Consider the following 21,861-nt stretch of genomic DNA (forward strand, 5'->3'; position numbering starts at 1 on the left):
CAGTCATAATTTTGTAAGCATGTTTATGGAGTTGTCTGGTTAGAATTCTGTGCATGTGGTTTTTGGTACATTTAACTCAGCAGCAGCATGTTGCACTGATTTCTTGGGACTATCAAATGCCCTTTCCATTTCGACCACATTTGCTGCCCTTGATGAACGCCTCCCAGATCTGGGTTTGTCATGAATTGATCCAGTTTCTTTGAATTTTTTCATTTTCTGTGGGGCGCCTCCTTGTTATAATGGGCAGAGAATTTTCTTCTTACTGCTGTTATGGACTTGAGTTCAGCATGCCACAGGATGCAATTGACTTTTTCTTCAATATTTGCCATCTTCAATCACACCAGTCTAAACAAAAATAAGAAAAATGTAATGAAATAATAATATCAAAATGCATCAAAAATTCTAATAGTTATACTTTCAAATGATATTTATTGCAACTCTGTAACTGTGATACTTTTGAAGCAGTTAAAGATCAAAACTGCACTAAGAGTTATGGGACACCCTGTATAATATCATGTCTACTATACATGCAATTGATAATTTTGTCCCATGGTGAACTATATTCCTAAAAGAACACTTAGGGATGTTTTCTTAATTCATTGACCTTTCATTTGTGGACTACAATACCTAAAAGCATCATTAGTCTCCTTAAAACTGATGTTATGCTAGAGGAAAGAGTATATCTCAAATGAAAATGTAAAAAAAAAGGCCATAAGTATTTTATTTAAATGCTTTGAATTTTTTAAATTAGAAATACATTTTAAAAATTACTTAAAAGTTCAAAAAACTGCTGAATAGAAATCCAATCCAATCACCATATTGTATTGTATTCATTAATTACTAAACCATTAAAGGATATAACAAAAAAAGTTCATTCAGATATTAAATACAGTGGGGCAAAGTTTTGCATTTAGAGAAAACTTTATGCTACTGTTTGTTCCTTTAAGTAGATGTGACATCGAGAATGAAATGGCAAGGAAGTTTAAACATTGGATTGAAGGCTTTATAAGCACAATTTATGTTATGACACGAACAGGACCACTTATAAATTGTAAACACATTTTCAATTTACAAATGTACAGAGACCCATAAATAAAAACAAGAAACAAAGGAGAGGAGATGCCAAAATATATTTTAATGGTCTTCTGAAACAACCAGTTAATTATACAGTAGATAAATTTTATTATTATTATCATCACAATTCTCTTGGACTCAATGAGTCACTGAGAAAGGGTTTTACACAAACAAATAGCAACTACCCCATTATATCTGGGACTGTCCCATGTTTGAAAATCCTAGAGTTTGTGAACAATGAATTACATTCATTTATAATAATTTTCTTTTTTTTGTTGATCTCAAAAATATTTACATATATACAATTATCATCTTGAGTAACATTCCAACATGTTATTTTACAAAGTACAGCAACTAAGTTCTGCAGATTATGGTTCATTTTCTACATTAGATTTGTAAAAAAAAAAAAAAGGAAAAAAAAAATACTAAAAAAAAGTTTATCAATAATTGTTACTGAAGTTGGTACTTTATAGTTGTGGTTGAATAAGATTACATTTTTACAGTGTTTATACAATAACAATATATTATATATATTTACAATTTTTGCTTTAATATATTTGAGTGCTGTAGTTGTAATAAATCGTTTTTTTTTCACTTTGTATTGATCTCAGCAGAGATGTAATGTCTCAGCTTGCATCCTTGAAAATTTTTTATTAAGCTTATCTGAGGATGCCACCAGTTAGTTATTGTTTATCGGTTTGATTGCTGTGTTGGAAGTAGGTTGATGTTTGATAGGTCTGACAGTCATAGGATGAGAAATGCATTCATGAGCGCACATACACAAGAATTTAGAATGTCATGACAAGTCACTGAACTGGAAAGCCTGAACTAATATACTGTGTTTCATTGAGTTTGTAAACTGTAGGGTGTGTATTTCTTGTTCATAATATGAATAAGAAGGCCCTTTTGGCTAAAGTTACTGTATCCAAAAGTAGTTTAGTTAGCATATCTGGGATGTAGGAGCTTCAAGTGACCTTTCAGTAATTATTATTTATATGTGACAATTAGCTGTCTGAGGTCTTGTTATATGGTATGTATTTCTGAGTTTCCTACAGTTGGCATCAAAATAATATTTTAGCATAGCTACATAGTGACATAAATGTGTTACTGTTAGCATTTTGTGTTCTGACACTGAAGTGTATATATAAATAAAGCCAGTATTTTCTCTGATTTTTGTTACCAGAAGATCAGTTTCATCATTTTGTACTATAATGATATTAATTTATTTAGTCTGTAGTGAGCACAGAACACATTTATTGTTTGGAGTTTGTTTTGTAGATGGTTTATTTAGTATCCAGTTCATATCTGCACTGAAGTAAATTCCAAGGTATCATATTGTTTCAAACTGAGTGATGGTAGTAGTTTTACTGTTCTGTGTGTTTTTTTTTTATGCTGGAGAGTGGATGTTGGATGGTTATATATATATATATTATCAACTGGTTGAGTCAGTGGATTTCTGAATATAATTAATTTTGTACTTATCAGAATTTAGGAGTATGGAGTTTTTGGTGAGCCAGTCCATAAACAGATTTATGTCATGCACATTGTCACATTTGTTTGGGCTATGCTTGCATTATTATGGATGGATATAGTTGTATTGTCTGTGTATTAGAAGATCTTGCCTTTGAGAGGCAACTGGTCAATATCATTCATATGGATGTTGAATAGAGTTGTGGAGAGAACAGCTCCTTGTGGCACTCCACAGGTTGCTGGTAGTTCTCTACTGTGGTTTGATATGTTTTCTAATTTGAGCACATAGTTTAGATAGTTTCTAAACCATGTGTACAGAGGCCCATCTATTCCAACATGTCCTAGCATTTCTAATAAGGTTTGATGTGTAAGTGTGACAAATGTATTGCAAGCTCTCAGATGTGAACTGTAGACTAAAATACACACACATTACTGAAGAAAAAATGAATGAGTTTGAGAACAGGAACCAAACCTTGGAGATTCAGTGACAAGCCCTGAAGAAAACATTGAATAATTCAGCCAGAGAAGCATGTGGTGAGGTTGTCTACAAGGATAGAAAAATCAGAACTCTATGGTGGACAGAGGAAGTTAAAGAGACAGTGTAGGAAAAGAAGAAAGCATGTCAAAAGTTCCTGGTGAATAAGTCAGCATGTGATCTTAGAGAATTCAGAGACAAATGTAAGAAAGTTAAACACTGTGCAAAACTAGAGAAACAAAAGTCATGGGAAGACTTGGATAAGAATATAGAAAATAAATATCACGAAGTGGCAAAATATTCTGGAGACTGTTGAAGAAGCTCAGAAATGGAGGAAAGAGTGCTGTAAAAGGAATTAGAGATGATAAAGGTGACATCACAAACTGGATAAAAAGATATCCTTGACGTATAGAGTAATTTCTTTAAAAAGCTAAATGAAACAAACAGTGACAGCACAGTGATAAAAAACACTCAACAAGCATGCAAGCTATCAAAAGCCTGAAATGTGGAAAGGGTTGAGAAAGATTGTGGTTGGGAAGCCTGGTGAAGAACAAGCTGGATTCAGGCCAAACAGAGGCTGTAAAGGTCAGACTTTCACTTTATGGCAAATAATTGAGAAATAATGGGAATATAACAGAGATCTGTATTTAAGTTTTGCAGACCTGCAAAAGGCATATGACAAGGTGCCAAGAGAAAAGCTATTCAAAAGGCTACAGTTGTATGGTGTCGATGGAGCATTATATCAAGCAATACTTAGTCTCTATTTGAGTTGTGAGTCAGAAGTTAGAATTGAAGGAAGTACAGGAAGATGGTTTGATGTGTTAAATCTGGTGTCGGTCAGGGATGTACCCCCCCCCCCCCCCATTATCTATATTGACCATTGTATTAAACCTGAAATTATATTGAATTACTCAGGTTTAATACCGCTTTCAATTATAATGAAAGTGGTATTGAACCTGATATCAAAATTGGTGATGTTAATCTTATCTCTTTACTTTAAGCAGTTGATATTATACTTCTGAATAAATCTGCTACAAGTCTGCAAGATAGCTGTTGTAATAAATTTGGTACGAAAATCAGCAATAACAAGACAAAGACAATGAAAATAGATAGAAACATTGAAAATATCAACTGCATCATGAATGGAGAACCTATAGAATAAGTAAAACATTTCTGCTACTTAGGCACAGTTTTTAGTGAAGATGGTAAATTAAATATAGAAATAGACAACATAAACAACAAAGCTGTAATAAATTTATATGGAATAAGAGAGAAATTAGTTAAAACACTAAATTAGATGCATACAAGACAGTTCAAACCAATTAACTTATGGTTCTGAGAGCTGGGTTAGAAATAAAACAGCTGATCAAAGACTAGAGACTACAGATATGAGAGTCTTGAAAAATGCTAGGGGCATGAACAGATGGCGTGAATGGCAATATCCTATTAAAAATGAGGTTATTAGGAAAGAACTTGACATTTTTGGCATCCAGGAATGTGTTAGCAGAGCTAATCTCAGGTCACTTAAACAGAATAGGAGAGGAAAGATTAGCAAAACAAGTATTGTCCGCCAGGTTGGCAGGAAAAAGACTGAGAGGAAGCCAAGATATAGGTGGACTGATACAGTAAAAAGAACCTTAGAATACAGAAATAAAAGAATATGATAATGTTGGAGTCTTGACAGGTAACAGACTGATTTGGAGGAAAATTGTAGATAGGGAGTTAGTTAAATTTTTCATGTAGTACTATCATATCCTGTACACCAATTGAGGGTACATGGCAGGAATTTGATGATGATGATGATGATAGCAAGGAAACATTTATTATATGATTTCTTGACTTTGTGACATTTTCCACTGTTATATTAAAAAAGCACCACAGTTCTAAATTGTTCATTTTTTTTTTTCCCCATCCCAAGTATGATATGAATTTATTCAAGTACACCATTTCAAAGCAAGTCATTTCAGCTGTAGGGAAAAATGATAATTGTAATTTCTTATAGTGATTACTGTAAAAAACTCTACGGTTCTCCTGATTAATTCAATGCATCCATTGGCATGTTTTAAGTGGAATATCTAAAAACCACTGATTTTTTGATGTCTTTTTTTTTTTTCTTGTTTCATCAGTTGTTGCAATATAAAGCTATTATAAAATTAAGAGATTTTAGAAAAAACTAAGCATATATCTTAGCCTCTACAGAAAATTGTTTCTACTACAGCACTCGAAGTTTCTCATATTATGCGTGATATTAGATTTAATGAAATAACATGAATAACATTGTTATTGTTAAAATAGCATTTTGTAAATCAGCAAAGAACATTGCTTTAAGTTAGCATGATGAATACACTACAACGAAATGAATAAATCTGATTTCTTTCTTTTAGAGAAACTTGTGCAATAGTTTTATGAATTAATTAGTTTTATGAACATTTGCTACAAGGTAGAATGCAAACAATGGATTTATTTGAAATAAAGTGAGCTGAATGATGTTATATTTCCAGTAACAGTATGTTCTAACTGAGTTGAGAAAAAGTTTAATTGAAAAAAAAAAAAAAAACATTAATAATGCACTATTCTAACCAGACTTTCACATATTTTTGATAATGATAGGCAGTCATTCCGATTCAAGTTCAGGAGGTGAAGCAAGGCTTACACACTTTCCTTAAATAAATGTTCAAATTTGTACGACAGTGATGTAGTAGGCGTGTTTCAGACCAAAGAATGTTGTGGTCTGTGTCTACTCCATGTTGAGCCAATTCAGATTTACTGGACTTTCTATGAAAAATATATGATCGATGTTCTTGTAATCTCTTTTCTATTGATCGTCCAGTTTGTCTTAAGTAGTATAGATGGCAGTCACAAGGAACTTCGTATACACCCGGCATTTATCTTTTGTATATACGGAGAGCATTTATCTTTTGAAGAGGGGAAATAAGTTGAGAGTTTATTGATGGGTATAAAAATAGCTACTAAATCATATTTCTTTAGAATTCTGGAAATTATTTTGACTGAAAGGAAGTAAGTAACAAAGAGTTCACGAAAACAATGGCTTTCCATTAGAAACAGCCTAACTATAGCAAGTGGATCACCATTTTGTTTACAGTTTGCTATGATTAACACTTTTCCCCTGCTTAAGTAATCTACTAATTCCTGCCTTCTGAAAAAGAAAGTTATTACCCCCCCCACCTCAAATTGATAAAACCAGCTAAAATCTTCAGTGATTATACGAGGGTGGTCTGAAAAGTTCTCGGCCTAACAATGAAAAAACGAATTTATAATTGCAGGCATAGACTTCTGTGGCTAATTGGTTCAAAAGATATATTTCGGTGATTACACCACATTTTTTATTATTCAGTTATACAAAATACTGAAATAATAGTTCCCGACAAGTTTCGTAAATCGTAGGATTTACATCTTCAGTGGGTAAATAGTATAACTTAAAGTTTAAACAAGAGAATTAATAAATACAAATCATAACCGTCTGGCTATTCATAAACTCAAATAACAGAATGCAGATATAAAACGTTATTGACTTTGAACAATACTGGACGATAATCAACGTCAATAACATTTTATATCTGCATTCTGTTATTTGAGTTTATGAATAGCCAGACGGTTATGATTTGTATTTATTAATTCTCTTGTTTAAACTTTAAGTTATACTATTTACCCACTGAAGATGTAAATCCCACGATTTACGAAACTTGTCGAGAACTATTATTTCAGTATTTTGTATAACTGAATAATAAAAAATGTGGTGAACATCATCGAAATATATCTTTTGAACGAATTTATAATTTCAAAATTATTTTTATTTTTCAACATAATCTCCCTTAAGACTAATACATTATCCTGTCCCCGTAGTGGTTCTCAGTAAATCTGAAAAATACCCCTCTACAGCTGCAATCACCTCTTGATTCAAAGAAAAACACTGACTAGCGAGGAAGGTTTTTAGTTTTGGGAAGAGATAGAAGTTAGAGGGAGCTAAATCTGGGGAATATGGCGTGAATGTTCTAACAATTCACAGTGCTGATCCCTTAATTTTCCCATTGCCAAAAGACCTTTGCGAGCAGGTGTATTGTCCTGATGAAAGATGATTTTTTTTCTTCTGCAAACCGGGTCTTTTCTCATGAATTTTTTCGTCTAGGCTGGTTAAAAGATTGGAATAATCTTCCCTGGTTATTGTTTTACCCTTTTAAAGATAATTAATATACAAAATGCCTTTAGCATCCCAAAACATCGATCCCATGACCTTTCCTGCTGATGGAATCAACTGTTTTCTTTGGCGCTGAACAACCAGCTTCTGTCCACTGTTTTGACTGCTGTTTGGATTCTGGTGAATCCAAATCTCACCCATAGTAATAAATCGATGCACAAAATCAGTTTTATTCTTGTTAAAATGCTTCAAGCACTGTTCAGAGATTTTCATGCAAGTGCGTTTCTGATCTGCTGTGAGCAAGCATGGCACCCATCTTACGCAAATTTTTTTCATTTGCAATTCTTCATGCAAAAATATATCCTACACGTTCTTTTGAAATGCTTGTAGTCTCAGCAATTTCATGCACTTTGACTCGCCAGTCATCCAATTCCATATCGTGTACTTGATCAATGATTTCTGGCGTTGTTACACTTTTTGGACGTCCTTCACATGGATCATCTTCAAGGCTGGTACGTTTAAACTCAGCAGCCCATTTCTTAATTGAAAATGAAGGAGAAGAGTGCCCATAAACTTTTATGAACTTCGAATGAATTTCTTTTGGCATTAAACCTTCTTTTACAAAGAATTTTATAACTGCACGATACTCAATTTTATCCATTTCAAGGGATAGAGATAACGCTTTTGCTTCGGATAGCTGTATAAAACAAACTACTTGATAGAATGACTTGCAATTTTGCATGGATACTTATGACAGATGTATGAACTTAGAAGAAAAAAAAAAATCTTGCTGATAGTGCTGCCATCTATGGTTGAGGCCGAGAACTTTTCAGACCGCCCTCATATTTTAAATTTAATAGTAACTTAAAAAGCATTCAGTGGCCCCAAGATTAGTGCATTAATCAATGATGTGCACAAAAAAATCCTTCAAATCACTGAACAAAAATCGCTTTCCCAACATGATCAGATAAACACTAGATAACTCTATTTTGTTTGGAAAAAATTAGGTTGTCTGAAAATGCATAAAAGAAATAAAAAAAGACATATCTTGGGTATTAAAATTGCACTAAAAACTCGACATTTTGGAAACAGGCTGTGATAAATTTTAAAAACCCTTGGAAATAGTAAAAATTCTTCATCAAACTGCTGAGAAACTTCATTACTAACTTCTGATCAATAATTTTCTTCCAAATTAATCTATTATCTGTCAAAAGTAATATTATCACCATATTTGTCTTCTAAGGCACTTTTTCCAGCTAGCTTGCCATAGAACACTTATTTTGATAATCTTTCCTCCCATTCTTGTTTAAATGACCATACCATCTGAGATTAGCTCTGCTAACAATGTCAAGTTCTTTCCTAATATCCTCAATTTTAATACGATAATGTCTAATATGCCATCTGCTCACTCCTCTATCTGTAGTCTCTAGTCTTTCATCAAGTTTTATTTCTAATCCAGCTCTCAGATCCGTAAGTGAAAACTCGAACACTGTCTTATACACAGCTACTTTAGTGTTATAACTAATTTCTCTATTACTCCACATAAGTTTATTCATACCAGCTTTGCTAATTCTGTTGTCTATTTCCATATTTAATTTGACATCTGCACTAAAAATTGTACTTAGGTAGCTGAAATGTTTTACTTGTTTTACTTCTACAGGTCAGGATACAGTTAATATTTTTAATGCTTCTGCCTATTTTCACTATTTGTGTCTTTTTATTGTTAATTTCCACACCAAATTTATTACTCTGAAAATCTGATCCTGATAACCTCTATTTGGCATGAATCCAGCTTGATCTTCAGCAAGCATCTCTTCCAATTATTCAATTTAATAAGGGGATCTTGCAAACTCATAGTGGATTTATTAAAAAGTATAACATAATTTGCATAAATAAAGAGCTGGGATTAACATCTACAATTTTGACATCTGGTTTAATATCACTTTCCTTCATAATGTAACCTATATAGATGATGAAAAACAGAAGAGATAATATACATCCTTGTCTCACCTGACTTAACATCAAACCATCTTCCTGTACCTTGTTGATTTACACTGCTGATTTACAATTCAAACAAAGACAAAGTATTGCTCGATATAATGTCCAACTTATGTCAAATAACTGTATATGGAAGAGCTTTCCTCTTGGCATCTTGTCATATGCCCTGTCCAGATCTACGAAACCTAAGTACAGATCCATGTCATATTTACAAGATTTCTCAACTATTTGCCTTAAAGTGAAAATCTGATCCTGATAACCTCTATTTAGAGTGAAACCAGCTTCATCTTCCCACAATTTTTCTTAGTTGTTTCACTGGTATACTAGCATAAATCTTAACAGGAATATTCAGTTGGGAAATACTTCTGTAATTCTCACATTTAGTTTTATTTCCATTTTTATAGGTATATGAGAGCTCTACTCCAATCAACCATCTTATTAGACCTTCTGAAGTATGCAGCCATTGTAAAACTTTTACATCTCCATATCTGAGCATTTCTGATCAAATATCATCTACTCCAGTTTCCTTTCAAACATTTCAGGTTTTTGATGGTTTTTTCTATTTCAAGTATTGATAATATATTCCAGATTGCATGCCTACTAAGTGTTTTTTACCACCATGCTGTCACTGCTGGTTTCAGTTAGCAATCTTTCAAAGTAATTACTCCAGTCATCAAGGTTATCTTTATCTCAAGTTTTCATGTCACTTGTATCATCTCTGATTCCTTTTATAGTGAAAATATATAAATATTCATCATAATTAACAGAATGCAAGCCAGGACAAATCTTTAAAAATAAAAAATAAAAATCCTTCCATCTTTTAAAGGACAGGATGATAAAATAACTCACTTCTATCAAAATACAAAAAAAATGCAGCTTTGGTTCAGTTTAATATTTGATGATTTTTACAAGCACCTGGAATGATCCTTATGTGATTTACCATTATTATTCCATTTATCATACATAATATAAACTCTAAATTAGGACTGGCTATATCAATAAATTCTAAACACTTACATGATGATGATTGATGTCTTCTATTAACCATGTTACAGACTCATTCATTGTCTCTATCTTTCCTGGAATCTCACTAAAAGGTAATAACTGAATTGCAAAAGAGCTGTTTAATCTATCAACAGTATCTGTGACCTGCAATAGCCCCTAAAAGTACAAAAAAGAGAGGGAAAAATGTATCAAATCCATAAACAAATTTAGAACAAACTACTTTTCTGTTCAAAATGGAAATAAGAATTATGTAATACTTGACAAGAATATACTTGATAAGAAGAAAAATTGTGCACATGAAATAAGAATATATACCAGCTAATGATTCAATATATAAAACAAGTCAATAGTCAAAACTTACATTATATGAAACACACAAATGGTACTCAGGGTTCCAGAAATAAAACTTAAATCTACTAGACAAAAAAATTACCTGCCAATGCTGTTGGTCCACTTTATATAAATATTGTTATAGGTGCTGTTTTAAAAAAACTAAATGTTATGATGGAAAACAGTGTAACTTTAATTCTCCTTATACGTTCATGTAATTAAACAGAAACATGCTTTCCTTTAATGTGGATTTAAAATGTATGGCACAACACAGTTCATCACAACTTAGTTTGTGTTTTCTTTCATTTATTGTTAATAATGAAGAGTGAATTTATATCAATTCTCCATTAACAGTAACTTAATAGGAAAGACAAATATTAAAATTCATGAAAAATAAAGTAGGTAACACTCCATGTGGAGCTAGACTTTTTAAATAACAGTATTAAAAAAGCATTTTTGCTAGGTCAAATTTTCAAGCATTTAATTAGACTAAGATTCATAGTGCGAGCTGAAAATAAGCTTAGGAAAATATTATATTATGATTGCACACCTACTCAAGGTGTTGGAAGAATAAGATGCATAGATATACTGCAGTATTGAATTAGATTGTGGTAATTTAAATTTTTGTTTTTATAATGACCAGTTTATTTTGTTAATGAAATTACATGGTGAGAAAAATATAACTACTGTCTTGTTTTTTAAATAATAGATTGCCTATTATATATATTACACAGATTGTCTATTACCTATAAACAAATCAACGTTGAATGATGATTTGTTTAAATTTTTCTTTATTGGAAACTTGCATGTGTCCTCTTGCTTGTAAACTTACATGTTTACAAGTGCAATAACTATGACATGTAATGTTATCCAGCTCATTTTTCCCACTTCATGAATGAAACAAAAATCATAAGTGTAATGCATAGTGGAGCATGCCATGGAGGGTAGAAATTAGGGTATTTTTGGAACTTGACAGCAGATATTTATGAAATTTGCATGTGTCCTCTTGCTTGTAAACTTAGATGTTTACAAGTGCCATAACTATGACATGTCATATTATGCAGCTCATTTTTCCCACTTCATGAATGAAACAAAATATCATAAGTGTAATGCATAGTGCAGCATGCATGGAGTGGAAAAATTAGGGGATTTATTATGTTATCAATTATTATGTTACAACAATAACGACAGAACATGAAGAAGAAATGGTTCACATTAAGACTTTTAACTGGTAATTAGCTTACGGAATTAACAACACATATAAAGGATATTAAATAAGGCAATTTTAATGAATAACTTCAATATTTCGGCAACGTCACATTGCCAACTTCAGGAACATAAAAATATGGTATGGGCACGCAGGCACTAACAAAAGCAAATGAGAAAGAAGACAAGAAACTAATATTGTTCCTAAAGTCCTAATGGTGCCCTCTAGCAGGCTAATTGGGTTGTCTTGACCGTTGGGCTGAAGTTCTCATAATGTAAGTCTCCCAAATTTGGGGTAGTTTCATGCACCCAAATTTGTTGAGGTTTGAAACGTTTTCTAGAGCTGCTGATGATTCTTTGAATAATCTTTCGTACTTGAACTTGCTGCGGTGTATTATTTTAGTTTTCTTCCAACGAATTCTATGGTGAGTATCTAAGGCATGGTCTGCCAGCCAGCCCAGAGTGGCTGTACTGGTGAAACCGGATGTGGTGTTTGTGTTCTGAAATCCTGATATTTGCTGTCCTGCCTGTTTGCCCAGAGTAGGACAATTTGCAGCTGCAAGGGACCTGGTATACACCAGGTAGGTCTAGGTGAAGTGGTTGGTCTTTGGTAGAGTGGATAAGGGATGCCAACTTTTTATATGGTCTATAACAAGACGTCAGGTCATATTTTTTGAGGATATTGGTTATTTTCTCAGAGGTGCCCCAGATGTAGGGGATGGTGATAGATTTAGTGTAATCTTTATTGTGGAGGGGGGGGGTATTGGTTTTAGTATTTTTTTGGGGGTTATAGCCATTGGCTAAGAAAGTGTTGAGGATGTGGTTTAGTTCAGTGGTTAGAGCATCGTCATCTGAGCAGATTAATTTTGCCCTGTTATATAGTGTTTTTATAATCCCATATTGATGTGAGGGGGGGGGGATTGCTGGTGAATGTATCTGCCTGTATGGGTGGGTTTTCTGTAAACAGAGAAAACCAGAGATCCATCAAGCTGGCGAGTGATTAAAGTGTCTAGGAAGGGGAGGGTGTTCTTTTCCTCTTTTTCTAAGGTGAACTGGACTCTGGGGTGTTGGTTGTTTAAGTGCGTTAGGAAGGAGTGGGGTGTATCTGAGCCATGTGGCCAAATAGCAAACACATCATCTACATATCGAAGCCAGATAGTGGGTTTTTGTGGGGCAGAGTTTAAGGCTTTCTCTTCAAAGGTCTCCATAAAGAAGTTGGCCAAGGGTGGGGAAAGTGGTGAACCCAAGGATGTCCCCTCTATCTGTTTATAGAATTTTCCTTGCCAAACGAAATAGCCTGATATCTCAGCCCTATTTCAGTTCACAATGAACTGAAATAGGGCTGAGATATCGGGAGGAAACTTGGCTTGGATGAGCTCTAGGGTTTCTTTGAGTGGGACATTAGTGAACAGGAAGGAGACGTCAAAACTGACCATTATGTCAGTGCAGTGTATTGGAGTGAGAGGTTTTCTATACTGGCTTTAAAGTGGGCTGAGGTTTTTTTATGTGTAATGGTGTGTTGCCAGTATAGCGTGTGAGCGTTTTGGCTAAATGTTTGGCTAATTTACATGTGGGGGAAATCAATGCCATCCACTATGGGATGTAATGGCACATTTTGTTTATGTATTTTTGGGAGCCCATATAATCGGGGGGTCTAGAGTTAAAGTTTTAGTTTGTTAGTGACCTCCACAGGCCAAGAAGTGACTTTCTTAAGGAGTCTGTGGAGAGTTCTAATCTGAGAGTTGGTAGGATTATATTCAATAGGGAGGTAGGTCATACGGTCTAATACTAAAGCATTAAGCTTACCTTTGTAGTCCTTTTGATTGAGCAGCACAGTGGCGTTTCCCTTATCCGCTTTAGGGATTACTATTTTTTTTTTTTTTTTTTTTTTCATTTCTAGTAGAGCTGCATATTCGTCTTTGGATAAGTTGGTTTTTGGAGGTTTTGCTTTGGTGAGAAGACCGGCTACATCCAGTCTGACGTTGTTGGCGATGTGGTTAGGAAGGTTGCAAATCCCACGTTTTGAATTTGAATCATGATTTCTTCGGCTGGTATTCTTTTAGGAGCTAGGGCGAAATTGTGGCCACGTGAAAGTGCGGTGAGTGCTTCAGGCTTTAAAACTATGGACAAGAGGTTGACTACTGTGTTGAGTGGTGGCTGTGGTAAGGAAGTAGAATTCTTTATCAAGTTTTCGTATTTCTTCAAGTGTCGACTACGTATATTTTTGAATTCTTTTGTTGACGAAGTGCATGAGACATCATAAAGAATCGTCCAAAGATCATGGCCAAGCGTATCTGAAAGCTCTTCTTCTGGCGCCCATAAGGTTTTGTTTTCGTCGGCAAGGAGAACATGCGTTGCGGTAATTTGTTCTCTTAATAGAGCGAAGCTAGTGCGATTATAAATACGGAGAGCTTTCTGTGAAGTAAAATGGTGCTAAAATTTAACACAATTTGGGATTATCTTGTTATCCCGGCAGCGTTTTAGGAAGGTCAGACGATTTAGTTGTCTCGATATCTTCAAATTCATTTTGCTGTATTGACGGGCCTTTCATGCGATGGAATCTCCATGGATGATCGTAATTCTAGTAGCAAGGCTTACATACCTTGGTCATACATAACTGATAATTAGCTTACGGAATTAACAACGCATATAAAAGATATTAATTAAAGGCAACTTTAATGAATAACTTCAATATTTCGGCAACGTCACGTTGCCATCTTCAGGAACATAAAAATATGGTATGTGCACGCAGGCACTAACAAGAGCAAATGAGGAAGAAGGCAAGAAACTAATATTGTTCCTAAAGTCCTAATGGTGCCCTCTGGCAGGCTAATTGGGTTGTTTTGGCCGTTGGGCTGAAGTTCTCATAATGTAAGTCTCCCAAATTTGGGGTAGTTTCATGCACTCAAATTTGTTGAGGTTTGAAACGTTTTCTAGAGCTGCTGATGATTCCTTGAATAATCTTTCGTACTTGAACTTGCTGCGATGTATTATTTTAGTTTTCTTCCAATGAATTCTATGGCAGGTATCTAAGGCATGGTCTGCCAGCCCAGAGTGGCTGTACTGGCGTACCGGATGTAGTCTTTGTGTTCTGAAATCCTGATATTTGCTGTCCTGCTTGTTTGGTCAAAGTAGGACAATTTGCAGCTGCAAGGGACCTGGTATATACCAGGTAGGTCTAGGTGAAGTGGTTGGTCTTTGTTTGAGCGGATAAGGTGCTTAAGTTGCCAACTTGATGGATCTTTGGTTTTCTCTGTTTACAGAAAACCCACCCATACAGGCAGATACATTCACTCCCCCCCCCCTCACATCAATATGGGGTTATAAAAACACTATAAAACAGGGCAAAATTAATCTGCTCAGATGACGATGCCCTAACCACTGAACTAAACCACATCCTCAACACTTTCTTAGCCAATGGCTATAACCCCCCAAAAATACTAAAACCAATACCCCCCCCTCCACAATAAAGATTACACTAAATCTATCACCATCCCTACATCCGGGGCACCTCTGAGAAAATAACCAATATCATCAAAAAACAAATATGACCTGACTTCTTGTTATAGACCATATAAAAAGTTAGCATCCCTTATCCGCACTTCACCTACACCTACCTGGTGTATACCAGGTCCCTTGCAGCTGCAAATTGTCCTACTCTGGGCAAACAGGCAGGACAGCAAATATCAGGATTTCAGAACACAAACACCATATCCGGTTTCACCAGTACAGCCACTCTGGGCTGGCAGACCATGCCTTAGATACCCGCCATAGAATTCGTTGGAAGAAAACTAAAATAATACACCGCAGCAAGTTCAAGTACAAAAGATTATTCAAGGAATCAGCAGTAGCTCTAAAAAACATTCCAAACCTCAACAAATTTGGGTACATTTGTTGTACCCAACATCTTCCTCATTTACTTTTGTTAGTGCCTGCATGCAGATACCATATTTTTATGTTCCTGAAGATGGCAACGTGATGCCAAAATATTGAAGTTATTCATTAAAGCTGCATTTAATTAATATCAGTTATATGCACTGTTAATTCCGTAAGCTAATTACCAGTTATGTAGGACTTTTAGAAGAAATTGGCAACTAAACCTTGCAGGTTTAGTTGCTAATTTCTTTTTCCAAATATTTTTGTCATTCTTTAAACTCTCTAAAGTCAGAATTAAGAATTACATATCCAGAAATGTTTTATTTCCAACTCTGTGGAAATAAAACTGCTTTAATAAATTTGTTGGCAGCCACCAGTGATCAATAACTTTGATAGTGGTGCCTTTTTATATATATATATATATATATATATATATAAAAGGCATAAATGATGTGGGGAAAAAAAATATTTTTTTTCAAATGTATTTAGAACGAGGCTGAAAATTCACTCGCCAAGTATCTGATCACTCATATGTTTTGAGTGAATTTCTGGAGCCATAACTATAGTAGTATCTACAGTTAGTAAAAAACAGAAAGTATATTACTGAAGTACGCAAAAAAAAGCAGGGAAAATGATACACAAATAAATTTTTGTAAAACCAAAACAATGGCAATAGATAGAAAGTGCCAATAAGTAGAAATGGATAAGAACTTAACTTAGAAGAATGAAATAACCTACAGCAGGTGAAACTTAATTACTTAGGTATGTTAATCAGAGATAGGTTAAATTATAAAGAAACTATCAAACAGTATAAATCAAGGCTAGTTTGCTATGACAAAACTTTCAAATATATGGAAAATACTCTAAGCTTAAAGTATATAGCTCAATACTCTCTACAGTGCTTTATGGTGCTGATACTTGATCAGAAGAACAAAGACTGACAGGCTTTGAAAACAAGTGTTTGAGAAAAATAAATCAAACAACTTGGACTGAAATGAAAACCAACAAGATCAGAGAAGAATAGACTATTATATCCTAGTAATAGCAAGAATGAAAGAAAAATAGCTACAGTGGTATGGATATATGTACATAATGCTTATTGAAACAGTTCCTTAAATTCTCCAAAATAGAATGATGGAAGGAAAATACCACTGGGAAGACCAAGTTGTCTGAATTCTTAGAAAAATTTAAATAACTTGGCTGCAGATAGATATGACTGGAAAGCTGTTGTTCATTGGCAGATGATAATGATTTCAATACTTTGAATTTAAGTTTCAAAATATGAAACATCTAAGTGAATATTCAAGATTAAATAACAGTCAACCATCACTACAGATGAGCTCATACGGACCACCAGAATAGTTTATCTTAGCGAATATTTTTCTTTATTTATCCTTTAGAATACACTAGATGCACAATATAGCAAATATCACTTTAATGGAATGGTATACTACAACAAACAATGAGAAAAAAAAAAAAAAAAAAAAAAAAAAACAGCCTGTCTCATAGAACCAATGCCATTTTAAGCTCACTATTGCAAACAGTAAAAGCACAAAACTTGCACAACAACAACAAACTGAATATCTTCACAAATGACAAACTACATCACAATTCATGGCACGAAATGTTAGGACGAAATGTTAATCCTGTAGGAAGTACTGCAAAAATAAAATACTCACCATTAGCTAGAGAAAACTCTAGCTAAGGTGAGTAAACAAAGAAAATGTGAAAATAAGAAAAAAAAAAGGAAATGACATGAAAAAAAGAATGAAATCATACCTTGACGTAACATAATAGACTGGTGTTGGATTCTGAATATATAGAGATTAGAGTAATTATTATTTGTTTCAGAATCCAACATGATCTTCCATCACAAAGGCTAGACTTGTAAATATTATTTAATGTAAACAATTTATTTTACAATTTAATATTCATATAACTACTTTAATTTTGTCTAATATCTAATTATTTAATCAAAGATATATGTATTAATAATGAAAAGACTGTATTTAAATATTATTAAGTTTATTTTATTTATTGCTATATTAATATAAGAGTTTGTATTTGATAATTTAACTGCACATTAATTGAAATGTAAATATTCTCTATTTATTCCTGTTGGTAGAAGTTTAACGTTATGCAATAGCTCAATTTTATTATATTTTGTTTTGTTGTCATGGAAACGTATGTTAGATAGCTTGCACGAGTTTGGAACACCATGTGAGGAGAATGTTGAAAGCTTATTGAAAACAGTTTTAGTTAAAGAAATCACGAGAACAATTTAGGCGGGAAGAAGGGATATATATGCGATGAGAGCTGAAATTATTGAGGAATTAAGAGAGAGAAAAAGGAGAAGATTTGGCATTAAGTTGGAATCGGAGCATTCGGCATTTGGGAATCACAGTGCAATAATAGCGAGTCGGCAAGTCACTCAAGCAGCTAATAAAGTCTAGTAGTCGAGAAGCAGTTAGCTAATAAGTTGTAGAATAACAATTATAGCTCCGGAAAACAGCTGAGAAACTATTAATTAGACTAGCGATGCTTGAATTGAGATATAATTTCGGGACTGACCTGTCAAGAACACACAGAATCTTGAAATAAAGCATCGAGTAACTAGGGAATAGTAGAGGCTGTAAAATTGAAGTTTACCGTTAGCTGTGCTTAGAAATATATTGCCTAAGGAATTAAATGAATGCAGGAAGAATGAACAGCTGTGCATATAAAACCTCAAGTTAAGGAATTATTGTGTATTGCCTTAATTCATAAGTGATCAGTAGTATTTCATGCAAGAACGTTTGTTTATGTGTATAGTGACCGACGATTAATTCAGTTATTGCTTAGAAGATTTATTTAATGAGTGCCGTATACTGTTCAAAGTGTTTACAGTTATAAAAAGGTTTTGTGCGTAAGTTGATGAAGGAAGAAGATTATCGGTAAGAACATTCCAACCATTAATATTCCTATGCAGAGATGTGAGTGTGTTTCATCCTAGAATTTCCTTATGTTAACAGTAACTATTGTGAAGATTAGCTGAAGTGTAAATTTAAAAGTGTTTGCTTGTAAAGTGGTATTACTGTGATTTTATTGTATTTGGAACTTAAAGAACTGTGAGAAGACTGTATTAGAGATAACAAATTTACCATTGTCTGAGTTTGTATGACAGTATTATCAGAAAGGCTGAAGTGTTTATAATAACTTCATTAGTGATTTAATCTTAAGTGTAAAATTTGTGATTTTAAAATTAAATGTTTGTTTTTGTTAATCTAAAGGTGTATTTTGCCTGAAATCTCTTTTACTGCACCATTCATAAAATATTCGAACCAAAGCGGATAAATTAAGTAAGTCAAATATACTCGGCCAGTATATGTAATAACAACATATTAAGGAGAGATAGTTGAGAGTTGGTTTATCTTCAATTCTTGAACTAATTCAGATATAATTCAGATATAAAGTCTTTAAATATAAATTTTCTTTATATTTGAATTAGAAATCAACTTACAACTTATCAATTAGTTAAGAACATCGTAATAGTAATTATGTCGGATCCAAAGTATAGATTAAGAAGAAGTAGGATCCAACACTGGCATAACTAAAAATTATAAAAATGAAAATTCAGAATTAATATTTAAATTTCAAATGTTATGAATATATAGAGCCTGAAAGACTTCAATGTGACAAGTTAAGTGATACATAATGAAGATATATGCTGGCCAAGTTGGCCGAGCGGTTAGTGTATCCGCTCTCCAGCCAAAAGGCTAGGTTCAAATCCCGCTGTGGGCATGGATGTTTGCGATTGTCTGTGAAAATACTAGTGGTGGGTGGTAGATGGCACTGGTGTAGATGATATAAGTGATCATCATTAGTTTTATTGAGGGGGGGGGGGACCATGAAATAATGAAAACAAATTTTAAATGTTTTAAAAGACTAAGTGTTTCATGTCCTATAATATCGCATGCCATGTCAAATGTGTATGTAAGATACTAAAAATGTAATACAGTAGAACTCGGTTCGAATTCCACAGGACCGCATATATTTGTTCGTAATAACCGTTATTCGTTATATCCAAGAAGGTCATAATTTGAGCGAATTAAAAATGTTTTCATTTTTTCTCAGCATAGGTATATTGGGTAACATAAATACATATGTGCATGCATACAAAATCATCAAGCGTGCTTTGCACAAGATGCATATTTTAAACTACAAAAGAAGTGCTTCGTCAACGTCATTTTTATTACACTTTTTAAGTTTTTTACACTTCGATAAATTGTTTCCAAAAGCTTTCAGAGTCAACTCGCGATTCTTCCAAATTGTTGATATTGTAGATGGGGTCAAACCATACTTCTTTGCTACTGTCAGATTTGATTGGCCACTTTCCATCTCCCGTATAATTCCTACTTTTTCGGAAACTGATCAAATTTTCCGTTTGACTCCCGACATTATTCCACAACCAGAAAATGTGTACGTACGAAATGTCAGTAAATGAATAACTAATGTGTATTATTCGTTCATTATTCCCGTGAAACGAATTCGTAATAAACATGAAATACATGCATTAAATCAAATGTAATTCAAATATACCTTCAAAATTATTCGTTATAAACGTGAATTCGCTGTGACCGTGATCGTTATAACCGAGTTCTACTGTATTTACATTTGATTTTTGCAATATTCGCTGTGTATGTTTTGTAATGATTATAAATACAATAAATGTTATAATAACATGTCTGTATATTTTACGATTTTTTTTCCCACTGGGGGTCGTGAAATATTTTTATTTTTCCAAGGGTGCTTTTAAATCCATAAGTTTGGGAAGCACTGATCTACACCAACAGGTGTAGATGGTTATTTAAAATAAAGAGCCAATAGGCTTCATTTCGGCGATGTAACATTATTTAAATGAAGGGGATACTGATTTAGCTTATGCTACAATCTGCTGAAACTTTTATAGTTTGCTATATTCGGCATAAAACTCTTTGATTCTTATCTTTGAGTTTCTTATTAGGCTTTGAAATAATGTGGGATTCAATATCCCCTTCATTTAAAAAATGGTGTAGATGGTATTTGCTGTTTGTTGTAGTTGATGGATTGAGTGGTGTAGACAGAGCTGTAGAGTAGGTGTCCTCCCTCGATGAGTCTAGACTCCCTGGATAGATCATGTAATAATAATAATATTTAAAAAGCCAAACGGCTATTTTTTCTGGCAAAGTTAATTAAATCAAGGGGATAAAAATCACTTATTATTTTACAGCCAGTATGCGAAACTCTGAGATCGACAACTACGATCTAAGAGTTTCAAGGAGCCTTGATTTCTAAAATATCAAGGATAGAGAGGGAGCTTGCTCCACCTTTGCTTTGAGTTGCCTTATTGTTGTACTACCAGGTGTTCACTTACGCTTGGATTCGCCGATAGTTCTTCGGCATGAGACTCTTAGATTGTAGTTTTCGATCTCAGAGTTTCGCATACTGGCTGTAAAATAATAAGGGATATTTTATCCCCTTAATTTAATAATAATATTTATTTATTTATTTATCGTATGGCATGTACATATGGTTAAAAGACAATAAGATAAAATACACATGAATATAGGTAAAATACACATATATGATAATATAAATAAAAAGTAAAACATCTACATTCAGGCAAATACAAACACGAAATTTATGACAAGCATCAGTCAGAAGATCAATCATATAATAATAATAATAATAATAATAATATATTCAAGATCCATCATTTTTTGTACAGCCAAGTAAATTGAAACTTAAAAGTTTTGAAATTTACCATAGAGTTTATGTGAATATAACCTTTGGCATAGAAGTTGCCTTGTTATGCACTTCTTAAAAGATACAGACTCTAGTCAATAGCCCATATATTTGCCTTTGGCTAGTGCAGGGGTAGGCAAAGTGGTTGATATCGACCTCTGGGGATCAATGTGGCTATCCATAATGCCAGGGGTCAATAAACACCTAAAACGATTTTGACTAGTAAACATGCAACACCAACTGCCTGATCGGCTGAGCCAACGAGGGAGAAGCACATGCTCTTCTCCCATTTATCGCCATAGCTATCAGAGTGTTCAGTGATCTGATAACTTTGAATTTAATGTGTAATTTTTTAAAAGTTATAGTGCCCCTGATAGTAAGAAGTGCTGACAGTATTTGCAAGAGTATTTGTTATTTGGATTTATACCATCATTTATGATTACTGAAAAGGCTTTTCAGTAATCATAAATTACTGAAAAGTCTTTTCAGTAATTTATTACGTAATCGC

The 21,861-nt window shown here is 33.6% G+C and overlaps 1 protein-coding gene across 5 annotated transcripts in view; it reads right to left on the minus strand.

Moving 5' to 3' along the window:
* LOC150101248 (uncharacterized) overlaps positions 1-21,861 on the minus strand; it is a 392,942-nt gene that overhangs the window by 91,302 nt on the left and 279,779 nt on the right. For all 5 annotated transcript variants that reach the window (XM_090401379.1, XM_090401381.1, XM_090401383.1 and 2 more), the window contains one exon: positions 10,191-10,334. In XM_090401379.1, coding sequence (XP_090257505.1) covers positions 10,191-10,334 — 144 coding nt within the window. The remainder of the gene's footprint in view (positions 1-10,190; positions 10,335-21,861) is intronic.

This window comes from Typopeltis vanoorti, chromosome 12 (assembly GCF_054136105.1).
Source record: "Typopeltis vanoorti isolate ZY-2024b chromosome 12, IOZ_Tvanoo_1.0, whole genome shotgun sequence".
NCBI classification, from domain to species: Eukaryota; Metazoa; Arthropoda; class Arachnida; order Uropygi; family Thelyphonidae; genus Typopeltis; species Typopeltis vanoorti.